The 26,164-nt window shown below is 33.8% G+C and overlaps 1 protein-coding gene and 1 non-coding gene across 2 annotated transcripts in view; both read left to right on the top strand.

The window, feature by feature from the left end:
• Mtbp (MDM2 binding protein) overlaps positions 1-23,132 on the top strand; it is an 87,517-nt gene extending 64,385 nt beyond the window's left edge. Inside the window, exons 16-22 of the mRNA XM_047521550.1 lie at positions 3,296-3,451; positions 6,442-6,537; positions 15,535-15,801; positions 17,303-17,549; positions 18,477-18,590; positions 22,189-22,254; positions 22,829-23,132. Coding sequence (XP_047377506.1) covers positions 3,296-3,451; positions 6,442-6,537; positions 15,535-15,801; positions 17,303-17,549; positions 18,477-18,590; positions 22,189-22,254; positions 22,829-22,867 — 985 coding nt within the window. The 3' untranslated portion in view covers positions 22,868-23,132. The remainder of the gene's footprint in view (positions 1-3,295; positions 3,452-6,441; positions 6,538-15,534; positions 15,802-17,302; positions 17,550-18,476; positions 18,591-22,188; positions 22,255-22,828) is intronic.
• On the top strand, positions 4,399-4,508 carry LOC124968455 (U6 spliceosomal RNA). Its single transcript, XR_007105730.1, has one exon. It is a non-coding gene; the product is annotated as a U6 spliceosomal RNA (small nuclear RNA).
• Positions 23,133-26,164: the final 3,032 nt, after the last annotated feature.

The following is a 26,164-nucleotide window of genomic DNA, read 5'->3' as shown; positions in this document are numbered from 1 at the left end:
TTTTCTATCATTTCTTCGGAATATTCTTCCTTCCATTTTCTTTTTATTCTTTCCCTGAAGTACTTATTTTAATTAATGTTAAATTTGCTGGATTATTTTTTAAATTCAAATTTGATTCTTCTCTCAATAATCTGTTCCTCTGACTTGGAAGACTGAGGCAGGAGGATCACAACTTTGAGACCAGCCTCAGTAACTTAGCAAGACCCTTTCGCAAAATAAAAATAGAAAGGTCTGGGGATATAGCTCAGTGGTAAAATACTCCTAAGTTCAATCTCTAATATCAAAAAAGAAAACTAAGTCTATCCCTCATCTTTTTTGCTGTACATCCTCATGTATTTCCTTCATTATTGTTTTCATCTTTTCTGTTAACATTTTCAGTAGTCATATATTAAATATCTAACACTTTTTTTCCATGTACTTCTACCCTATTTTTTCAATAGCAACCTGTTCTTCCTTTAGTAATATTGAGATTTGAAATGAGACATATTTTAATTAGAATTTCCTCTGTTCATTTTAACTGTTCCTTGAATGGTCTCACTTCCCTCTGGTGGTGGTCTCTCTTCTGTAGTTCTTCTCCAGTGTCTTGGTTGTCCACAGCTAAATGCCCAGGGCTACAATGGTTGGCCTGTGCTTTTTCTCACTTGTGGTCCCGACCCAGCTGCTCTCTCCTGGATAATGTTGGGGGAGGAGCTGCAAGGCGGAGTGGGTGTAGTAGGATCCACCGAAGGGTATACTTTAAGTTCAGATTAGGCAAGCAGCCTTGGCCTTTTACCCAGCACTGAATTGGGGTGGGTGGTCTTTATTCTGTGCCTTAACACTGAAACTCGGAGAGGCACCTGGTTCTATTATTTTCAAAGAATTTGTTTGTCGAGATAAAAATCACAAAAGTGAGGTGTAGGGTAGAGGACCACTGTTCTGCACCACTGTTCTGAGAATTTATAGTTCTTAAAATCTGTCACCTTGATTTGTGCCCACTGTCACTCTGTGATCCCAAAGTTATTGTCTCACTGTGGCTTTCTGGGAAAGGAACACAGATTTTACCTTTTTATAGGTGTCTCCCTAGTTCTTGTGGAAGTAATTGCTGTAGTATATCCTGTTTTGAAATTCATTGAATTCTTTAGGCCACTGCATTGTCTTTCTTCCTTTTCTTTACCCCATTATGAATTTAATTTCTGGTACTTCACCATTGTGATTTCATTTTGTTTGAGTGGAGAGCTTAATGTGTGTGTTTAAGCTTCCATTTTGAACTAGAAGTAATTGCGTTATTCAAGGTCCAAATCAAATATCATCTTTCTCTTAAGCCTCCTATGAACCCTGGAACTCTCTGTATTACATTTCTTCTGTAATCATCTAAGTACTACCTTTCTACTTTTTTCATGAAACTTCTTTTCTTGTAACTTTTCTGCCTCATTCTACATTGATATATTTATCTCCTCCCCTCATTTCTCCTACTTTAAGTCAGACCTTTATAGTAAATTATATGTAATGATTATGGATCTAGAGAGTATAGTGGACTCTTGTTATGTTATAATGATCTTTACAAAGTAAATGCTCAAATACTTGTGGACACTTCAAAAGATTGGGAGACACCATCACAGTTTTGATTGGGGCAAAAGTTAAACTGTATATTCTCAAAATTTGCTTGTGTAAGAACAGATTTAACTAGACAATAAGATAGTGAATGTCCAAAGTCATAAGAATTTGGTTTTAGACATACTGTCACCCATTGTGTGACTTTGTTGCCTACTCTTTAGGATGAGGATAAAAATCCTAGTTCTGCTTGAAAGTTGTGAAAATTTAATGAGAGAATATATGGGAAAACATAACCTTGTAAGTTTGAAAACATTGAACAGAATGAAGTATTGTCAGAATTGTTATTTATTTATATTTTAACCTAAGACATCTTGGTAGTGTAATTTATCAAAGAGCTTCTACCCTTTGATATCCTTTTATGCTTGTGTTCTTTATAAAAGCAAAGTATGCATTTTCCCATTGCATCTAACCTGTTAAATGAGAGTGATATTCATTAAGAAAATTTTGTAAGTCACTGTATGACAGTAGCTATATAGAAATTAAATTAAACTCATAGTGTAGTTCCTGCCCTTCTGAAGTATGAAGTTCAGAGAAAATATATGAGTGTTTTCTTATTTGACTTTTTTTAGATTTATACTTTCAATTTTAAAATAAAGAGAATAGAGTGGAAGGGGCACTGTCAGTATGTGAGTAATTCTTAATATACAGGCATGTAAGTCTAAAACCATAATGTCATTATTTTAATCATGTAATTATCTGAAAAATGCTTAATGTGAGTAATAACAGGGAATAAATTATGAAGGTTGTAAATTAATTTTCTATAAATTAATTTATAGAAAGACTTTATGCTATTGTGATAGAGCTATGGTAGCCAGTTATTCACTATTTGATAAAACTTTTAGCATTCTCTGAAACTGAAGTGTTTTTCTCTTTCCGTTTTTTGTAATTTTCTCTGAACTTTTATTGGTTTATGTTGTGATGGAGTAGAAGTAGTACTTAATTTGGAGTCAGTCTAGTCCTGTCATTTTAAATAGCTGTGGCACCCTGTGTCTGTAATATAACCTATTGTTTATTAGAATCTTTAGCTGAAAAATAGGAATAATAACTGTTTGGGGGCTTGATTTTCACTTTATAAAGAACTTATTTTTAGGTGTTACTTCATTTTAAAATAAGATCTATTCCATCTTTTTCAAGGGAATTTGTTATTGTATGTAAAGTGGTTTGAAAAGTGAAAAGTCCTGCACATATTTCAGATGTAATAATGATCGTGTATATTTACAATGTCATAATCGTGGCTAGAGGAGACCTTGGAAGAAAATTCCAATTACTGTCTCGTTTCATGGTTGTGCTTTAAGTAATCTTTCAAGTTCATAGAAAATTGGAACTTTTAGTTCCTGCCCTTAGAAATTTATAATTTTATGGAGTTTTGGAATTTACAAGAGTTTGGAGTTAAATTTTATAGAATTAGTAACTTCACACTACCTAATAATGAGTATACCATCTTTTATAAATAACATAATTATGTTTATTTAAGTAGTAGAATTTTTGACATGGTAAATGCAAGTTTCAATGTAACCTACAGATATTTTTAAAAGTATAGTTTAAAATGAAATGATTTACAGATATTTTACTTTGTGGTCTTCCCAAGTGTGATTCTTTAGTTTTCTTAGTGTATTTTCCGGTTTCTGCTCATATCACCTTTTCCTGACTGTGGTGAATATGAATGTACCTTTAATAAATCTATGTAAAATTATTTTTCCAGAACTGGTTCATTACCTCGTTCATCTGAACAGTTGCTGGGCCACAAGGAGGGTTTGCGGGATTCAGTCACATCATTGGATGCTAAAGAATTGCTGAAATACTTCACTTCAGATGGATTGCCAGTGGGAGATCTTCAGCCTTTACAGATTCAAAAGGGGCAAGTTATAAACTTACACTCCCTAATTAATTTTCAAAAATCAGTTTTAAATAACATTGCCTTGCATTTCTTTAAATAATTGATGCCCTATCCTACTTAAGTGAAATTCACAAGTACACGTCCAGCATTTTTCATTTCACTTTAATCCTCCTCACCTTTTACCTGACTGAAATGTCCTACAGTTTTGTGGTATTGACTACAAGGGAAACAGGAATAATAAAAGCAACCTCCAAGTAGTCCCTATATAAATCAGTAGCTTCTGGTTTGTATAGAAAGGACAGTACATTTTAAGAAAAATTTAGAATTTGACTTGCAAATATTTTTTTTTAATTCTTTTTACTGTGGTATTCTCTGGTTTGGATTTTGCTGTTATTTGGCATGATCCTAGTCAGTCATGCCTATCATAGCAAAAAAGTCTGACCTTTCCACTGAACAGAATGAGAGTGTACTAAAAATGCTTTTGAAGCTGGAAATACCTGTAATCCCAGCTACTTAGGAAACTGAGGCAGGAGGATTGAAAGTTTGAGGCCAGCCTCAGCAATTGAGTGAGACCCTGTCTCAAAATAAAATTTAAAAGAAAGAGCTGGAGAAACAGCTCAGTGGGAGAATGCTTGCCTAATATAGACATGGCCTTGTATTTAACCGCCAGCCCCTGCCCTCTCCCCCACCAAAAAAAAAGAAAAAAAAAAAAAAGAAAAAAGCTTTGAAACTATAACTTTACTATGTAAGAACTCAGGATCTACATGAAAAATTTACAACTAATTTAACTTCTAAGACAACTACAAAGTTACTAGTTAACAAATGCTGGATGTTTATTTGTGACACCAATCACTTGTGAAGATTGAATGATTTGCTGAGTACCCTGATTTCTTTTTGATTTTTAATCCATTGCTTCGAGAAACTTCCAAAGCATCTTAGAGATTGTGTAGCACTTTTACGTGGTTTGAGTGCTCACTTGAGCAGCACATATACTAAAATTGGAATGATACAGAGAAGATTAGCATGACCTCTGTACACAAAACTTGTTTTGAATTATACTGTGATAAATATTTATTTTAAAGTAAACTTTGGAAAGGATTTATTTGAAGAAAGGTACATCTCAAAAATATTGTAGAACATTATTGCCTTTTGTGCATCACTAGAGAGAGAGAAAGGAAAAATGTGAGGATCTTAATAGCTCATGGTCTTAATGACTTAATGATCTCTATGTTAACAATTGTATGATTTTGGAGCAATTTTCCTTTTCTTGTAGCTTTCAGAGGTTGATAACCTTTTTGGTGAAAACTGGAAAAGTACAGAAGGACACAGATTTTTATCTATTTAGTTAGTTGATTGCTGTCCTTTCAAATCTTTAAGCTTGAACTGACAGTCAGATGGATGTTTCAAAAATTAATTACTTATTTATGTAGGTTGTACTCTTTTTGACTAGAATGTCTTTCTAGGCACAAAGCAAGGAGGATATAGTTAATTCTTTCTGTAATTTACAGATGATTTCCTTAGAAAAATTTGCTAAGATTATTTGATGTTAAGGAAGAACTGGTAATTATCAGATGTGTCTTCTATTAACATGAAAAGTGAAGCATGAGCTTTCCTAACAACAAATCAGGAACCTACCTGCTCTTATTAAATGTCTGCCTGTGCAAGAAGTCATCCAACATGCTAAATAGAGTGTGGGCATGACTCTTCTATGTGTACCAAGAAAAGAAAAAACATTGACAAAGCACATATTTATTAAAATGTTTCTTTAAAAAAGAAATTGTGAGTGAAATTAATCAAAATGTGCTGAGAAGTAGTTGACAACATGGTAAAGAAGTAAAATGCTAGATTCATAAAAACTTTTGTTTTGCAAAGTTACTCATTTTAATCATCAGTCATCAAAATACCAGGGTCAATCTAATTGCTAGTGATGCTTTTTGTGAAACACCTCAAATGGATGCATTAGGATATAAAGTCTGTTTTTTAGGATTCATTAATTGGCATATGTTTTACATTTTAATGTAATAGTTTCAAATGCCTGTCACAGTACCCTGTGTAATTTTCAGTGGCAAAAGGGGAATTTTCATTACTAATGCCATAGTGGGGGAAATATGATAGCAAATTTATTCTTGGTATTATAGTATTTACCTGCTCTAGTATTTATTTGCCTTTCTACATACCATTTCCAAATCTTCGGTATTGCATTCTGCCTGTTAATTGTGTAAAGACCATGGTTGCATAACTCTTCATTTTCTTCTAACACGTTCTGAGCTTTAGGACCATGATCCATTATGTTAAGACAGTGGGTCCCAACTCAGGCGGAGAAGGAAGGCACCTATCAGAAGAACCCAGTGAGCTTAATCTGATTGCAGTGACCTCCTTCTCTCCCAGATTTTGACGTAGCCTGGCAGGTGTGGGTGTGGAAGGAGTTGAACATGAATATTTTATGTAAGTTCCACATAGGACTAGTTCTAATGGACCTGCTGATTGATAACCTACTTTGGAAGAACTGAAGTCAGCAGTTAGTCTCTATACCTTCTGATATTTAGAAAGTTGCTGACTCTTAAAATAGATGTCAAGCTGACTACATTCTCAGGCAATGAAAGATCTGGGTCCTCTATGTGCTACAGTAGGAAGTAAACATTTCTTTTGTTACCAAAGATTCAAATTAGCTGTAATTATTCCCCTGCCAGGATTTAGCTAAATGAATAAACATTAATTCATTTTGCCAAGAAAAAAAAGCTTTTAGAAATAATATGCTGCTTGAATTTCCATTTTAAATCATTTTCTATTCTTGATTTATCTATTTCTTAGAATAGTTTTTTATAATAAGTAACATTATAACTTCAACAACTGGAGGCACAGAAAATTGACTTCATTTCCTGCTGAGGCCTTGACTTTTAACCTTGTATAAGTCAGATGTAGGGAAGGAAATCAGATTTATTTTTTTCCAGCACTTTCTTTTTCTCTGACACTACTTTTTCTTAAATCACATGTAAACTGTTTTATTTCAGGGAGAAGAGTTTTGTTTTGACACCAGAACTTAGTCCTCGGAAACTTCAGGGCTTACCTTTTGAAAAAGCCTCAGTGTGTCATTATCATGGAATTGAGTAAGTTTTTATTTACACTTTACTCTGCTGCTACATGTTGTTAACATAGTGTCTTTATGTGAGTGTGAAGAGTGACTATAATAAAACAATGTAAATTGAGACAGAGCCAAACAGAAAGTATGTTAAAAACCTCAAAAAAAAAGAGAAAAAGAAAAGAAATAAAGAAATGTTGTGGGAGCAGTACACACACAAATAAATTTATTTCCCATTGAAAAATGCTGTTTGAGGATTAACCAGTTTAATATCATTTAAGCATCCTCTTATTAGTTATTAAATATTTTAATCAAAAATAGTTTAATGTCTATGTTATTCATGCACGTTTGCACTGTGGGTCACAGTAATGTTGCCTGGTCACTAATTGTGTTATAATTACTTAGAAACTATTAGATGAAATGTGTTCCCCTTTTTAACATGTTAGTTATGTATACATCTTTATAGAATTTTGATTGATAATTTTAATGATTTTCTTGCTTAAAGGTATTGGTTTCTGGGGTCATGTGCATATCTCCCATTTTCACAGGGGCAGAAAATGATTATTGCTTTTATATTAATTTTCCATCAATTAAATTAGTAAAAAGCTTGATTATTCATAGGCATTCATAGGGTTACAGATTCTAGGAAGCAGAAGTAGCAGTGTTATACTATTTCTTCTAATACATACTGCTATTTTGTAATACCTATGTTATACTGTAATGAGACCAAATCATGAATAACATTGTTGACATGCCAGAGAAACTGGGTTTTTGTTTTTGTTTGTTTGTTTGTTTAGTTTTGGTAATGGGATTGAACCCAGGTATCCTTTACTACTGAGCTACGCCCCTAGTCCTTTCTCTTTTGGGGTGGGGTCTCTCTGTAAGTTGCTGGAGCTAGCCTCAAACTTGCAGTCTTCCTGCCTCAACCTCCTGAGTCACTGGGATTACAGTCATGCACCCCCATGCCTAGCTCTGATTCTTATTTTTGAGGTGGTTTAAAAAAAGTTTTTTTAAACACTTGAAATAATGTGCTTTGGTTTGTGCCATTGAAGAAAATTCCATTGCCTTTTGTTAACTTGAATTAAAATACTTCAAGCAAGAGAAGTTAAGGGACTAAAATATTCTCAGGCCATTGAAAAGGAAAGAGTATACAAACATAAAAGCTATTTAAGAAACATAAGTGGACTAATGACCTTTTTTAACTCATTCTAACAAAAAGACAACCTAAAAAAGAAAAGGGTGATAGGTTTCTATTTTAAAATAACGAAATCATTAATCAACAGAAAGCAAAGGTTAAAGTAGGGAAAATATTTTTATTGTAAACAAGAGATAAATTTTCTTTATAATTAAGAGTGCTTGTAAGTCAGTAAGAAAATAAAATAATGCCATTATGGAAGAGTTAGCAAAATTTTTAAACCCTCTTGTTTATCCAAGAAGAAATGCAGCTGGGCACAGGGGCACATGCTTGTAATTCCAGTGACTCAAGAGGCTGAGGCAGGAAAAGCACAAGTTTGAGACCACCAGCAATTTGGCAAGTCCTTAAGCAACTTAGTGAGACCCTGTCCCAAAATAAAAAGGGGCAAAATGGGTACAGTGTGATAAAGCACCCCTGGGTTCAATCTGTAGTAACCCCCCTCCCAAAAAAAAGGAAGAAAGAAAGAAAACTACAGAAACAAGAAATGCAAATAACCAGTACACATGAAGATGCTTTTCTTCACTAACCAACAAAAAATGTAAATTGGAACAATAGTGAGAACACTTCACTCATAACATTGCTATCCGTGATTTAAACATAATCCCATAATCCCAAGTGGCATTGGTAGTGAAGGAACATGAGCAACCCAGCTCAAAGGGATGTAAATCGCTGCAGCTTTCTGGAGGGCTAGCTCATAATTTTAAAAACTGTACAGATGTTTCTAACACCTGATTGATTAATTTAGCTTACTGGAAACATTGGCAATGTACACTGAGTTATTATATAATGGTATTCTTCACAGTGTTATTTAAAATGGTGAATGTTGGAAATAATATCTTTAGGGACTTGATTAAATTTTAGTACATCCATAAAGTGAAATTCTTTCCATTCACTCAAATGGCTAAAATTAAAAAGACTGATAAGTATTTGCAAGTATGTGCAACAATTAGAACTTTCATACATGACTGTTGGTGTGTAAAATGATTTGTCTTCTTAGAAAGGAGGTAAAAGGTCTTTATAAAATTAGTTATGCTCATATCTTATAGCCTTCCAATTTCACTATGAGGTATTTTCCCAAGAGAAATGAAAGTATGTCTCTGTAAAAGGACTTGTACAACAATGTACACAGCAATTTTATTTCTAGCTAAAAATTGGGAAACAACCTAGGAGAACAGATAAACTCTGTGTGTGTATATATATATATGCAGACATATACATATATATATATATATATATATACATATATATATGTGAATACACACACAGCAATACTATTCAACATTTACAGGGAACAAAAGGTTGATACATGCAGTGTTAAACATCTGTGTGGGGAAAAAAACCCAGTTGAAGTAAGAATTTGAGGACTTCAAAAGTGAGCAGTAGGAAATACAACATCCAATAATGAATCATTTCTGAAAGTCCTGTATGAAATGCAAATTTGCATTTAAGTGGTTCAGATAAGAATTTTAAATTATATTTTAAGTGACAACTCAGAGAAACTAACTACTCAATCACAAAAAATAAGAGATGCCACTTGTGCAGCTTTTTATTTCTAATAGTAATGAAAGGATCCTTGTTATAGAGGATGGTTGTTCTCTCTTTCGCAGCCATGGGTTTCCAAATAGCCCTGAATTTTTATACATCTTTTAGTTAAACTATTTATATTCTTAGCTGTATATCCTTTTTGTGCATTGAATTCAAAGTTTACATTTTATTTATATTAAATTTACCTTAATCAGATTAAACTTGGAACTTCTTTGTTCTACTACATAAAAATTTGATTAATAGGTTATATTCTTTTATTTCTTCTTTTTGATTTTATTGAAGACAAGTAATTAAACAATATAGAAAATTTGGTAATGAAAACCAACAATTTTTTCTTTTATTACTACCTACTTTTAATCCCAGTTTTCAGAAACATCTGTTTTATTTGTTTGGTTTGCATCTCCCTAGTGGTTACTACTCTTATCCTATAGGATATCCTTCTGTCAATATTTTTTAATGTTTTCATATGAAAATGTTATTGAACATGTGATATGAAAATGAGAAATTGTTTCACATATTCTCAATTTGATTTTTGTGCTTTTCTTGGTTTTTTTTTTGGTACTTGGAGTTGAACTCAGAGGTACTTGACCACTGAGCCACATCCCCAGCCCTATTTTTTATTTTATTTAGAGACAGGTTCACTGAGTTGCTTATTAGCACCTCAGTTTTGCTGAGGCTGGCTTTGAACTCATGATCTTCCTGCCTCAGCCTCCCGAACTGCTAGGGCTTCAAAATGCAGTCTATAAAAAATTAAAAGCTAAATAAAAATAATAATAATAATAAAAATATATATCATAACTTGTTTCTTATTCCATGACATATAAAGCAGAATCTCCCCCATTTTGTTCAATAATTTTAGGGCTTTGTAATCTAATAAAGGAATATAAATGGAATTTTTAGGTATTTTTTATATAACTTCAATATGAAAATTGAAACCAATAGGCATTTTATGTCATTATGATGAAAATTAATTTCTCCTGCTAACATGTTCTTTACCATTTGGCCAATGTACTTACTCCGGACACGTTTTTTCTTGCCTCTTTAGTTTGAAATATTCATCACATAATCATTGTTTAGCCTAAGTTTCCCAAATACTGTAACTTAGTTTCATTTATCTTGAGTCTCATCTCCCTACTTTTTTCCCTGTTATACTTAGTTTAGTCATAGAAAAATATTAATGGTACGAGTAAATTTTATAGAATTTATAAGAGATATGTTCTTCATGTTCATTTATTAAAATATTAGAAACTTACTTGAACACTACCTGATGAATTTTAAATCTACACAGCTTTATTAATTTGTGCACACAGTATCTTAAGACTGATTCATTATCAAGGAGTAGGTCTCTCTTTACTACCTGTGTTCCTCCATAAACAAATAATTCTAGCTGTGACTTAGTTTTCTTTTACTGTAAATTTATGCTCATTAAGCTGGAGACATTGAGATCGGACAAAACAGTTATAGGAGATGAGCACCATGATTTCAGAAAATAATTTCTCTAGAAGATTTGGGTATATAGAGTGAAGGCCTATTTATGTTCACCATAGATCACGGATTGCAACAAAATTCAAATGGAATTTTAAAGTAAATATGAAACTACAGATATAGTTCTTTCTTCCCATGTTATAATGGGTCTTTAGAACCCCTAAACTTTTCCTCTACTCTAACAAAGGAACATTAAAAAAAAAAAATTTAAAAAACTATTAACTGCTTAGATGTGCAAATCAGTGTTTCTTAAGGCAAAGTGAAATACAGCTACTGTTGACTTACTTGTTTTTCATTCATCTACCTGGTCCTATGGGGTAAGCTACCATTGTTGTAAAAGACACTGTTTTGTTAAACAACAGATTAAACTCTGCTGTGGTAATGTGACATTCTTCTGCCATATCAGCTTCTTGGTTTCTTTGTAATTTCATTCATCTATTCCAGGAGATTTGACAGTTTCTCCTATCGCCATTGTTATTGTCTTGTACGTGATAGACAGTATTTTGTCTGTTTCTTCGTTATAAAACAAAAGTAGTTTCATTTTATAAAACTTATTTTTTCTCTGTTAAGACTCATAAAGTATTTGGTTATTGTTTTGTAATGAAATATGAAATTATAATATTCAACAATATATTTCACTAATATCAAGTATATACCTTGATATTTTCTTGTTTTTCCTTTCTGATTGATTTACAAAGTAATTTGTTTCCATGGCAAGTCATAGTATAATCATTTTACAGATAATTTATATGTCAATTAAAGTTAAAATGTACAGTGTGTGTAATATATTTGAAGGAATGATATTGTGAACAGCTATGATCAAGAAAAAAATGGGAAGCTGCATGTGATGGCACATGCCTGTAATACCAGCGATTCTGGAGACTGTGGCCGGAAGATCATAGATTTGAGGACAGCCTCAACAATTTACCAAAATAAAAAATAAAAAGGGGAAAGTAGTTCAGAGGTAAAGCATGCCTGGGTCAGTTCCCAGTACAAAAAAAAAAAAAAAAAAAAAAAAGTAATCAGGAGAAAAGAGTTTTGGATAGAAAAACAAATTCTTAGAACCAAAATATCCATTTTTTTCTTTGAAAAGATGTTTGTGTGCAGACTAATCAGGCATTATATTGCCTTTTGACTAGAACCTTTTTTAAAGTTCACATGTCTTAATTTTACTCTAGATTTTACCAGTTTCCCAGAACAGAAGTAGAACTCATCAATATTTTTTATGGTTGCTGCTGATTTTTAATGAAATACATTTTATTAAACAACAACCTAGAGAAAGAATATTAGAGAATTGAGAGACCCCAAATCTAGTTTCTGCTCTGCCACCAATTAACATTCTGTCTAAAGTAAGCTATTAGGTTAGATCAGAGATGTTTCAGTCCTAACTATACTTTAGCATCACCTAAGAGCTTTGTAAAAAATTGTATTTATTTTAGATGTACATGATGTTGTAGTATGCATATAAATGGTGAAGTGATTAGTATAGTGAAGCAAATTAACATATCCATCATCTTACATAGTGATCCCTTTATGTGTGGAAATAGCACCAAAAATCAGTAACTCAGTCATACCCAGACCAACTAAATCAAAAACTCTGTACATGTAGTATTTCTTTTTCTTTTCTTTCTTTTTTTGTTATTTTTAGATACATATGACAGTAGAGTGATTTTGACATATATACATGGAGTGTAACTTCCCATTCTTGTGGCTGTATATGATGTGGAGTTACACTGATTGTGTCTTCATATATGAACATAGGAAAGCTATTATTATTTATTATTATTTATTACACTGTCTTCCTATTCCTATCCCCCTTCTCTTCCTCTTATTCCCCTTTGTCTAATCCAATGAACTTCTGTTCTTCCCCACTGATTTATTGTGTGTTAGCATCCACATATCAGAGAGAACATGTGGCCTTTTGTTTTGGGGATTAGTTTATTTCACTTAGCATGATAGTCTCCAGTTCCATACATTTACCAGCAGGTGCGATAATTTTATTCTTCTTTATGGCTGAATAGTTTCCCTTTGTGTTTATACACCATGTTTTCTTTATTCATTCATCTATTGAAGGGCACCTAGGTTGGTTCCATAGCTCTACTATTGTGAATTGTAAACACTGATGTGGCTACATCACTGTAGTATGTTGATTTAAAGTCCTGTGGGTATAAATTGAGGAGTGGGATAGCTGGGTCAAATGGTGGTTCCGTTCCAAGTTTTCCGAGGAGTCTCCATACGATTTCCAGAGTGCTTGCACCAATTTGCAATCCCACTAGCAATCTAAGTTACCTTTTCCCCCCCACGTCCTCACCAACATTTATTGGTATTTGTATTCTTTACAATTGCCATTCTGGCCAGAGTGAGATGGAATCTCAGTGTAGTTTTAATTTTCATCTCTCTAATTGCTAGAAATGTTGAACATTTTTTCATTTATTTGTTGATCAATTGTATTTCTTCTATGAAGTATCTCTTCAGTTCCTTTGTCCATTTAGTGATTGGGTTATTTGTTTTCTAGGTATTAAGTTTTTTAGTTCTTTCTATATCCTGGAGATTAATGCTCTATCTGATGTGCAGATGGCAAAGATTTCTACCCATTCTGTAGGCTTTCTCGTCATATTCTTGTTTCCTTTACTGTAAAGAAGCTTTTTCGTTTGATACCATTTATTGATTCTTGATTTTATTTCTTGTGCTTTAGGAGTCTTGTTGAGGAAGTCAGTTCCTACACCAGCATAACAGAAAGTTGGGCCTAAACTTTCTCCCAGTAGGTGCAGGGTCTCTGGTCTAATTCCTAGATCCTTGATCCACTTTGAGTTGAGTTTTCTGCAGGGTGAGAGATAGGGGTTTAATTTCATTTTGCTACATATGGGTTTCCAGTTTTCCCAGCACCATTTGTTGAAGAGGCTATCTTTTTTCCAATGTATGTTTTTGGTGCCTTTGTCTAATGTGAGATAACTGTATTTATGTGGGTTTGTCTCTGCATCTTCTATTCTGCACCATTGGTCTTCATGTCTGTTTTGGTGCCAGTACCATGGGTATTTGTTAAGACATTTCAAATGATGCTAATGTTTGGCTATGTGTTGAGCACTGAATGTGTTTGTCTTTATACTTTACATAAGAAATGGTATGATGCAGTGATTAAAGTCACCAACCTGTGTTTAAATTCTATCTGTGCTACATATTATTAATGTACTCTAAGATTTGCTGTGGTAGAAAATAAATCTAATGTTGGTGGGAATAGTAGCAGTGTACATTGACTGCTTTGCTTGTGTGTTCTGGGCACTGGCTCCAAATGTTCATATGTACCAATTTGAGTAATCCTCACAGTTGCTGTTTCAGATTAATACTATGAACCTCATTTTGCAGATTGGGCAGTTGGAGCATAGCTGAACTTAAGTAATTTTGTTACCAGTGTCCCAAGAGGTCAGGCCTCGCTACTCATCCCAAGGGAAAAAAATCAAACCAACAAAAATCAATTGTGAAATAGGAAGGGAAGTCTTTATTCTTAGTGTGGCCATGCTAGAAAAACAGAAATAAGGGTTGTCTTCAGGTGTCAACAATAGCTTTGAGGTTATGTAGGTAAAGAGCAAAGTCAAGAGTTAAGGAGATTATATAGCTAGCAGTCTTGATCAGGCCTTGATCCGGTTGATGATTATCCTGAGACTGGTTGTGCAGTCATAGCAGAGCCAAGGAAATTGATGCTGCTTGGAGGGCAGTTTCAGTTTCCATCATATGACGTTTACGAATCAGACCTGTGATCCTGGAATTTAAGATAAACTAAGGGGAAGAATAACTCAGAAAATAACAGGTTATAGAGAAACAAGGTAGAATTAGGCAGGTGATTGGGCTTTGCTTCAATATGTCCAGGTTCTCTAGAGGAACTCAGATTTAGATCCAAGGAGTTTAGGCTGCATGGTCTGTGTTCTTAGAAATCAAATATGTGACATAAAGGGAAGGATAAAAGTTCTTAAAAACTCCACCAGGCATTCATATATTTGGGTAATAAAGCATTCTTTGGGAATCAAACTCCAAAAATCTGATTTTAGAGAACATGTTGCAGATGAAAAAAACAGATAACAGAGAAAAGTTTTAATTTGTTCAGTTCTACAATCGCATGCATGAAACTGTTTCCTTGATGCAGTTGTAAAAAGGGGAGAAAGTGAAGAACTTTGCAAGATCACATGCATTGCAGTTTCCTTGCTTAACAACATGGAATTTCTTTGAGTCCTGAAGCATTTGCTGGGCTAACATTTCATTTGTTTCCTGAATCAGATTTAGCTAGAAATCAGATACAACCAAAGTGTTTGAAGTCAGTAAGGTGGGGAGTGAGATTCAATGTAAAAATTCAAAATTTTCTGAGCTAATGAGCCATCTTAAAATGCCTTCATACCATTTAATCTTTGTGTTGAAAATAAACTTGCCCTTTCTAACAGAAGTCAGCATTTCGTGTTGTTATATTCGACTGTGCTGAGAATCAGAAGTTGCTAGAGTTTTAAAAAGTATCAAAACAGCAACTATATTATTTTGAAAATAAACCAGAGGATTAACTTAATCTATTGCCCAGAAACCCGACCAAAGAAAAGTTAGATTGTACTTCACATTTAAAAATTTTTTGCCCTTTTATATAGCAGACTGGAAAAATACTGAACTTGTGGGGGAAGTAAGCCATTCATTCAAACTTCCAGCCGTTTTTAGGAAGTTAAAAGAACTTTTAAGTAAATGTCTCCTTATTTTCTATTTGAAAGGGAAAAGCCCTTTGTTCTCATGGATGCTTTGATTTTAATGAACTTTCCCTCATTTTAGATATTGTTTAGATGACCGAAAATCTTTAGAAAGAGATGGGGGATTTTCTGAACTTCAGTCTCGTCTTATTCGTTATGAAACTCAAACTACCTGCACCAGAGAAAGCTTTCCAGTCCCTACAGTGCTGAGCCCTCTTCCGTCTCCTGCAGTTCTGTCAGAGCCTGGGAGTGTTCCTGATGGAGAAGCTTTGCAAAGTGAACTACGAACTGAAGTACCTCGGGTGAAACGGAGATCTCAAGATCTGAATTGCCTTTATCCCCCAAAAAGGTGATGTATTAGGTGCACAAAAATAATCTCGACAGAAAGTACTTTAGTTCTAGAGGGAACATTTTTTTTTTCATATTAGTCTTTCTGCATGGATTTTATACATTAGTTCCTTCATGCCAGAAAGTTTGTTTTTATTTTGAGCAGTTTATGATTTTGCTTATAAGTTATAAGAAGAAATGACTTGGAAAAAAATACATTGTTTCTTATTGTCGGTGCTAATTTACAGTCCATTAGCACAACAGAGTGTAAAATTTTTAAGCGTAGAACACTAGAGATCTCACCTAATAGATTAAGCAGCTGAGCTGCTTTGTCTAAGTAGGTATTTGGAGATATAAGTTCCAGTCCCAGCAGCTCCTCCTTCCCTCTCCCCACTGAATCCTGCGTGTGTTGGTTCTTAGGACAAGGGGTTTCATGAAGCACCATTTTAAATCTACTTATTACCTATAAAATACACCTTTAAAACCTACATAATTAGAACATTATATGAAACTTCCCTAGAAACTGTGTTTCCTAGTTAAATAAAATGTGCAAATACTTGATCAGAAATTAGAATTTTATTCTGCAATTTCCATTGCATTTATAGGTCTTTACATTGTCAAATTTAGGTCTCTGGCACCTAAAGCAAACTATAAATTCTGATTGTAGTTAAGCCTTCAAAAAAACTATGAAATAAATGAAGACAAAAATTTCAAATTGTTTTTGAACAGGCTAAAGTGTTAGAATAGTATTTCCCTGATATGGAATAACTAAAATTATTTTTATAACTACTTTATAAATTCATGATTTTTTTTTACATCTGATAGAATTAAAAAGTAAACCCATTCATTAACATTTGGGTTCCTATATTTCATAACTTTATTTCTTATTTCTAACTATGACTAATTAAAATATTTATATTCCAGAAAAGAAAGTACCCCATGGCCTCTGTGTTAGCAGAAGTGAAGGCTATATGACTATTCTTGAAAAAGGAAAAATTTGAGTCTTCCTGGAAGCAAGTGTAAACATTATAGAAAGATTGAAACAAGAACCACTTTTGTAGCTTATTTGGATTGGACACATTTATTTTGCACAGACAGTTGCATAGATACAATATGCTGCAGGTTATGGTTTCTTTGTTAAAATTATCTTAATAGAAAAGTGTAAATACTTAATTGATGAGTGTTAAGTCTATAAAGAGCATGGCTTATTACACTGTAAGATGATTTATAAAGTTATAAATGAGGAAACGAAAGAGGGAAAAAAGGGAGAGTATAGTAATATTGTTTGTTGCTCTCCCTACCCACTGAACTGCATTGCCTTCTGTTTTATTCACTCATTTGAAGAACTAAAGAACAACTTTATAATACAATGTTGATTGCCTTTTTAAGGCAGAATAGCAAGAAATATTGTTTACTTCTCTTGAACTTAGGTTTGAATGGATATAGTTGTAATATTTAAGACAAAAAATAGAGTTCATTGTTGATTAACTTAATCAGTTCTTAATTTTTTTCACTCACTATAGACTTGTGAAGTCTGGAAGTTCAGATTCTCTTCTTTCTCAAATGAGTGGCAATAGTAATCATCACCATCATGTGATGACATCCAGAAAGCCACAGGCAAAGCAGTCATCAATGACTTGTCCGTTGGTTCCAGTTCCCACCTGTGAAACTCCAGAAGTCACTACAAAGGCCAGTTCTGGTCAAAAAAGTGTGTATGCATTGAAGACATCAAAGCAAACTAAGGAATCAAGATCACAGAAACATACACGGGTAAAGACTTTTTCCCATCTTTCTCAGTTCTACATGAAAAGAAATTTATTTATTTGCTAGGTGGAATGGTGCACACCTGTAATCTGAGCAACTTGGAGGCTGAGCAGGAGGATCTTGAGTTTGAAGCCAACCTCAGCAATGGCTAGGGGCTAAACAACCTGAGACCCTGTCTCTAAATAAAATGTAAAATAGGGCTAAGGATGTGGCTCAGTGGTCAAGTGCCCCTGAGTTCCATCCCTGATATCCCCTTTCTGCCAAAAAAAAAAAAAAGGAAATGTCTTAATTTGAATCTTTTAAAATGTGTGTCTGAAAATTTTGTGGATGCCATAATGTCTAGAATTTACTTTAAAATAACCCAGTGCAAGAACAATGATGAGAAAGCAAGTGAGAGTATATATGAAACAAAATTAGCCACAAAGCAATCATCCTTGAAGCTTGTTGACAGCTGTGTCAAAAAAAAAAAGATAGGAATTTGTTATAAAATATTCTCAATTCTCTGTGTTCAAAATTTTCATTAATAGAAAATCAGTACAAATCTATATATTGCTACTGTGTATAATTGTTATTCTCAGGTTTAATTTCAGGACTCTTGATTTGAATTCCTTTTTTTTTGGGCGCTGGGGTTCGAACCCAGGGCCTTGTGCTTACAAGGCAAGCACTATACCAACTGCATTATCTCCCCAGCCCCTGAATTCCTTTTTAAAGGTACGTCAGTTGTTTCCTTCTAAGATATTAATCCTGTCACAGATGTGACAGTAAATTTTATAGATGTCTTTCCATCTCATTTACTTTTGTTTTAAGAACCTTATATATCTTTAGCACAGTCAATTGAGTGTCTAGTTCACTATTCATTTATGATTGGACACTAAAAGTAGGATGATTGTGCCTTTTCCAAGAGTTTTAGTCATGTGTTATATTATTTTCAAGATACTGAAAGAAGTAGTGACTGAAACCCTAAAGAAACACCGGATCACCGAGGCCCACGAGTGCTTCTCTGCATGCAGCCAGCGACTCTTTGAAATCTCCAAGGTCTACCTAAAGGTACAGTGTCTTCTCTACTAATACATCCTGTTTGATGTAAAAAAAAATGTTTAAATGAGTATTTTTTATACTGAGAGCATCTAGTTTGTTGGCAGATTTTTTAAAAATAGAAATGGAAAGATTGAAGCAAAATATTTTATATTTGATTTATTTCATTTTAGTCCTCATACATAGAAAGCTACATTTTAACTGGAGTCCTCAGTATTTTCCCTAACAATTCTTTTTCTTAAATTGGATCTTCAAACATTACTTAGTAGTTTATTAATCAGTTTAATTAGTAATATCATTACAATATGTAATGAAAAGACTATTGGAATGAATATCAAACCACCCACTTTATAATTTAGGATTCAACATCTGCTAGTTGTAAGACATTAGGCAGATGAGCCTAAAACTTTAAAACTTCTCTAAAACTTCAATGGTATTAGATTACCTCCTGAGTTTCAAACTTAAATGACCATTATATGGATATCTAGTTCAGATTGCACCTTGACCACATGTATTCAATTTCCATCTTTTTTATAATTTCCCAAGCAAAACATTATTCCTACCAAGAAAAAAAAAAAAGGTGAAGAGATAAGGAAAAAAACAAAACAAAACTAGAAATGTACATTGTTGAATAAGAAAAAGGACATGGAGACAGATAGCAGAGTAAAAGAAGTTACCATCTAAATGACTACCTTGTGGAGTGCCAGTGGGAACCACGCCAGATTAGCAGGCAGAATCTCTGAGTGACTCCAGAATTGAAGACCTACGCACCATGAAAAGTAAGGGCAGTGTCAGGTGGAAACAAGAGGGATTAAATAAAGGTCTGCAAAGTGGACCGGGAAACTTTCAAAGTGTTTCCCATGCCCTTTCTCCCACAGTGGTAAACTACAAGGTCTGTTACAATTCTCTCCAGACCTCTGAGACAGTGCAGGAAATGGTCTCCAGAAGAAATATTGGTGGTTACAGTGAAAAAGCCAACTGGCTGCCTTGTCGCCTATATTTGTAAAGCCACAAATGAATGAGCTCTGCACAGACAGGGCTTTCATATTTTTAGTGTCTCTTTAAATATGACTGGACATTCCAGGATTAGCAGGCCTTCCAGAAAACTTCTAATACAAGTGGTGCCAAAGCACAAAGGAGTAAAGGGAACTCTGAAGGAACAGTGTTATGGTTTGGATGTGAGGTATCCCTCAAAAACTCACATGTGAGACAATGCAAGAAGGTTCAGAGGAGAAATGGTTGGGTTGTAAGAGTCTTAACCCAACCAGTGAATTAATCCCTGATGGATTAATTGAAGTGGTAGGGTGTGGCTGGAGGAGATTGGAATTGGGGCATGGCTTTGGGTATATATTTTGTGTCTGGAGAGTGGAGACTGTCTTTCTGCTTCCTGATGATGCAAGTTGCTTCCCTCTTGCCACACCTTTCCACCATGATGTTCTGTCTCACCTCAAGCCCAAAGGAATGGAGCCAGCCTTCTATGGACTAAGACCTCTGAAACTGTGAGCCCTCAAATAAACCTTTCCTTTTCTACAGTTGTGCTGGTCAGATCATTTAGTCACAGCAATAAAAAAGCTAACTAAAACAAACAGAAAGTGGAAGAAGCCTTCATAAATACTATGGTTCTCTTAGAAATGAGGTAATCATATCCATAAGCTAGAACATGATGCTGTTTCCCAAAACTGCATAGAACATGAAAGCTCCTTAAAACTTAAAAAATTATGAAAAAATCAATTTAAGCAACAAACTGAATAGTTGGAATAAAAAAAAATTAGCAGAATTTAGAACCAAAGGAGAAAAATATTGAAAAGAAGATAAGAAAATTAGAGGTTTAATTCAGAAAATCCAGTGTGCTAATAAGTTGCAAAAATAGTGACTAGAGGAGAGAAAATTGTCAAAAATATAGCCAAACACTGAAGGACTCAAGCCTCCCTGGAAAGGGGATTCATCATGGCTTCCCCAATGAATGAAAGCTCTACAACAAACCATCACGTAGAATTTCACACCTCTTAAAACAAGAGAACATTTTCTAGAAGGTTCCCAAAAGATGTAGTTTACATATAAAGAATCAGAATGGCATTGGAATTCCCCACAGTAACTTATATGCTAAAAGCAATATAAAAGTACTTTCATATTCTGAAGGAAAGTGATTTGCCTACTATTTTTTCTTTTTAATATTTTTTTAGTTGTAAATGGACCTTTATTTTATTTATGTACAGTGCTGAGAATCAAACCCAGTGCCTCACACATGGTAGGCAAGCGCTCTACCACTGAGCTACAATTCCAGCCCTTACTTACTACTTTAGACCTTATCTAAAATTCAATTAGGTGGGAGGATTCAGTAAAGACACTTTCAAATGTGCAAAATCTAAAAAAGAATTATTTTACCCTTTTGAGAAATCTTCTAGAAGATGAAGTGCAGCAGTCAGGAGGCTGAATCAAGACATAAAACAAAAACACTTAGCAGTGAAGACCAATTCTAATAGGACCAGGCCTAGAGAGCAACCAGACCAAATTAGAGCAGGCTATAGTAGAAAGATCTACATTGAAAAAAATAAATTTAAAAAACGAACCAAGACATTACAAAGTATACTTCAGTGTTGTAAAAAAAAAATTTGCTATACATTTAGTTAGTTCATTGTGAGAGAGAGGGAAGTACCCAGAATTATATACATGAAAAACTTAGCAAGTGAAAAAATTAATCATGTAGTTTCACTACAGGAAAAGTAGGATGTTGGGTGAAGAAGCCTTATAACCATAATACATTAATTAGCTAGATAAAATGAGGCAGACATTGACTATTTACCAATCAAAAATAGTGATGCAGCTGTTATTGAGAAAGTGGCATGTACAAGACGTGCATCCATGGCCGCTAATAGTCCTTGGTATCAGTAGTCACTGTCTCAGATTACTTAATCACCAAATTGAAGCATAAACATATTAAGTGGAAACAGAAGGTGAAGGAAGAGGAACAGCTAAGAGTCAAAAGTAACTGCCTCTGAAGAGCCTAACTTGGAGACTTGGTGAAGAATTGCCTTTTTTTTTTTTTTAATACAATTAGATTGTTTTTATTTTGTAATCTAATTTGATAGCCATTTAATTTAAAGAAGTCAGACTTTAATTCCTTTCCTATGTCATCCCTCTTTGTAGAGAAGTAAAAGTATTAAAAAGAAGAGAGGGGGGCTGGGGAGATAGCTCAGTCGGTAAAGGCCCTGGGATTGATCCCCAGCACCACAAAAAAAAAAAAAAGAAGAGAGGGGACAAAAGGGTTTTTACCTGAAAAACAAATATAAACTGTGTGTTCATTTTTCAAGTAATGAAACATTATTGGATATTCATGGTAGAGGATAACACTTAGATCAGGTCAGTCCTATTGGTATTATGACATATGAGTGACATGGATTTAGGTATATGTGTATGTATTTTGGCTAAGGTATTTTTATATTTAGTATAGAGCTGAATTACAATATATTACTTTGATTTTTGTTAATATTTTCCTAATCAAATTTATACTTGTAGATTATTTAGGATAATCTCTGACTCACTTAATAATGACTTATTTTCTGTAACTTAATATACAAATTACAAAATACTGTATTTTGTTAATCTTTAGGATCTTAAAACTTCAAGGGGTCTATTTCAAGAAATGAAGAAGACAGCAAGCAACAATGCTGTACAGGTAAATAAATTATTCCAAGGAAACTACATTCAGTTAAGCTAGTATTTTATTTCAGGGTTGCTGTGCTGCTATTTTATATGCAGTTAGAATTGGTGATGGTGTTTTCAACTCTGTCCCTCTGAAAACTCTGTAAGGTACTGAATAGTAGGCTTATTCTGGCAGAGTATTGTGTAGTACTTAATAGGTTTCATTGTTAGCACAAGACTTTCTAATATGATATTTAAAAAGTAAGAGATAAATAATCCAAACAGCTAGAAAAAATAATCCATTTTGATTAGTTGTTTTCAAAATTTGGTTTAGTATTTTTTGAGTGACCCTTTGAAAATACATTTTGAGATAATGGTTTTAAAAAATGTAGCAGGACCTTCATTTTGTCTAATAATAATATTGTATTAACTTTGAAAGTTCAGCAAAAAGTGTTCTTAGGTATAAAATGTTTTTAGGTATAATATTAGGATATGTCACTTTTTATTTTAAATTTTTCTATTGTGCTCTTTTGAAGTTTCTATAATATATTTTCTGCCACTTTTATTTTTAATATAAACCCACCATAATCATATTTTTTCTCCCACAGGTGATTGAATGGGTATTAGAAAAGACAAGCAAGAAATGATACAGAATCATTCTGGTTAGGACAATTCAAGTTGAATGGAGCTGTTATTTACCACTTCATTCTTTTTTCTGAAAATTTATAAACAAATTTTAAAACAAATTTCAAACTTTATTCAAAGAGCAGATGTTACATTTCTAAAGAATTTCATAAGTAGCCTATATTTATATAGTTTGGGTAATGCTCAGTTAATTATCTTTAATTATGTACTTATTTTATGCAGTTTCACTCTGTTTTAAGTTTTAAAGTTATTTTTATATGTTTTTAAATTTTTACACTTGGTTATTTAATTCTTACAATAAATAGTAATATTTCTTTACTTCTTGGCTTATGAGTCTTTATTATTAGGTCCATTTGAATTTCTGAGTCTTAAGTAAGACACTGCCATTTCTTTTTCCATGTGTTCCAACAGTGTCATTTATATTGAACTATTCCTAATTTAGAAATAGTGGCACCACAAATCAGACAGGTCCTTGCCCTAGAGCTGCTACTTTTAAAACTATTCAAGGTACAAAGAAGGATGAACATTGTGAAAATCAGTGTGGATTCCCAGAAAAAAAAAAAATCTTTTTTTCTCATGTTAGTCAATCTGGAAGATGTAGGATATTTTAAAAAAGAGTGGGGACAAAAAGAATTCCCAACATTCAGCCTTCTATCTATATGTAACTGGTGTTAATATTTTAAATATGTATATATATATGTATGTATATAATTAGTTTTTAAAAGATTTCAAAATTCAAATCATATAATGTATGTGTGTATATACATGTGTTTGTGTATTAATTCATAGCCTGCCTTTTTCACTTAGCAATACAGTGGTTCCCCATTATCTGCAGTTTTGCTTTCTTTGGTTTCAGTTACTGTTGGTCAACCATGATTCAAAAATTATTAAATGGAAAACTCCAGAAATAAACAACATTTAAGTTTTAAATTATGCACTGTTCTGAGTGGTGTGATGAAATCTGGTGCATTGTTGGCTCCATCCTTCCTGATATGAATCATCCTTTGTCCAGCAGTTGCATGCTGTATGTGTTACCCACCCACTAGTCACTTAGTACCTGTCTCAGTTGTCAGATCTGCTGTTGCAGTACAGCAGCACTTGTGGTCAGCTAACCAAAGCACAAAAGTAGGGATGCGGAGATTTGGATATGCCAGAGAAGTCACAAAATACATCCTTTACGTAAAATGGCAAAAGTTATCATATCGATAAGGATAGGGAAAAAAATCATATTCTAAGGTTGCTAAGATGTATGGCAAGAACAAATATATACATTAAATTGTAAAGAAAAAAAACTTCATGATAACTTTGCCGTTGCACATCACACTGCAAAAGTTATGGTGAACAGTTTGTGAAAAAATCATTACCTTTGTGTATGTGCATACAGGAAAAATATAGTATATTTAGGATTTGATCCCTAAGTGATATCCATGGTTTCAGGCATTCACTCGCAGTCTTGGAAAATATCTCATGCAGATAAAGGGGCACTACTAATTTAATATCATATGTCAGTGTTTTGATAATTGTATAATACAAGTGAACACAATTTAATCTTGCTTAAAGTTTCAGTTGTTCCCAATAATTATTAAAATTTTAATGACTCTTCTCAGTACATTTCTGGTTACTTCCTTAGTATTACTTTTGAGAAGTAGAATTTGTGGGCTTTAAACTTTTCAGTGAATATTTCCAAACTGCCTTTCTGAAGGATCAAGGATTCTGCATTCCTACCAGCAGAATCCTTGAAAAGGGTAAACTTTTTTCTAAACTATATTGCCAACTCTTAGGTTATTCTTTCCTTACCTTTTACTGTTTTTAGTTTGAATGCTGTTAAGTTTTTATTGCTGCAATAAAATACCTGAGAGAAATAATTTAAGAGGGGGAAGAGTTTATTTTGGTTCTGTATCAGTCAGCTTTGCATTGCTGTGACCAAAACACATGACAAAACAATTTTAGAGGAGGAAAGTTTGACCCTCACAGTTTTTTCGAGGTCTCAGTCCATCAAGACTGATGGCTCCATTGTTGTGGGGCCAACATGAGGCAGAACATCATGACGCAAGGGTTTGGCAAAGAAAAACCACTCGGGACATGACAAGAAGCAGAGAGAGAACTTGACTCACCAGGAACAAAATATCAACCCCAAAGGCACACACCCCCAGTGACCCACATTCTGCATGCCCACAGTTACCACCCAGTTAACCCATTCAAGTGGATTAATGCACTGATTAGGTTAGGGTTCTCATTTCACCTCTAAACTCCCTTGCATTGTCTCTAACATCAGCTTTTGGGGAATGCCTCATACATAAACCAAAACAAGCTCCTGGTTTCAGAGGTTTCGTCTGTTCCTGGACTGTCGTGAGGCAGAACATCATGGTGGGAAGGTGCTCACCTCTTGGAGGGCAGGAATCAGAGAGAGAAAGAGGAAGGTGCTAGGGATAAGATATCCCCACCCTTCAAGGACACCTACCCAGGGAACTACATCCTCCAATAGGCCTCACCTCCTTAGTTTCTACTACTTCCCAATGGCCTATTAAAGTACAAATTCATCAAGGCCCAATCCACTAATGAATTCAGAGCCCTCAGGATCCAATCACCTTTCGTAGGCTCCCTCTGAGGACTACTACACTGGGGTGCCTTCGGCACCTTTTGGGGGACGTTTTACAACCAAATCAAAACACTGATTTTTTTTGTTACTGGTTTGAAAGGTTCTTATATATTAAGGATATTGGCCCTTTGTCATTTTGTTTATGGTATTCTGAAATGTTTCGTTTTCTTTTGCAGTCAAATTTACCATCTTTTTCTTTATAGTTTCTTCTAATTATGTAAATTTGCTTTTCTTTGTTTGCCTACCAAAACCAAACTAATGTTTTCAAAAAGTGTTTGTAGGTGTCCCATGAAACTGCTGATTTTAAATTCTCCTAATTTGCCTATGTTTTTTACTATCTGAGCATATTGTATGGAGTAAGGTAATATTTAAAGATTTTACTGAGTCAGTGATTTTTTTTTTTGGTGATTATTATTTTTTTTTTTTTTGGTGGTGCTGGGGATTGAACCCAGGTACTTGTACATGCTGTGCAAGCACTCTACCAACAGCTATGTCCTCAACCCTGAAATTATTTTTTTAAATGTCCTGCCGATTGGCTTTCTTTGGTATAAATTTAATCAATTCTAATCAATCAAACTGATAAGCATTCATAATGTGAGATGCACTGGTTGGTTTTAGAGTACAAGAGATTAGCTCAGACAATATATCTGGAAATATATTCCTGGAACAAAGCAATAATCATAGGAAGGAAAACTCTTGT

Source organism: Sciurus carolinensis, chromosome 1, assembly GCF_902686445.1.
Source record: "Sciurus carolinensis chromosome 1, mSciCar1.2, whole genome shotgun sequence".
Lineage (NCBI taxonomy): Eukaryota > Metazoa > Chordata > Mammalia > Rodentia > Sciuridae > Sciurus > Sciurus carolinensis.
Note: the sequence above shows the minus strand (reverse complement) of the source record. Positions and strands in the feature narration are given on the sequence as shown.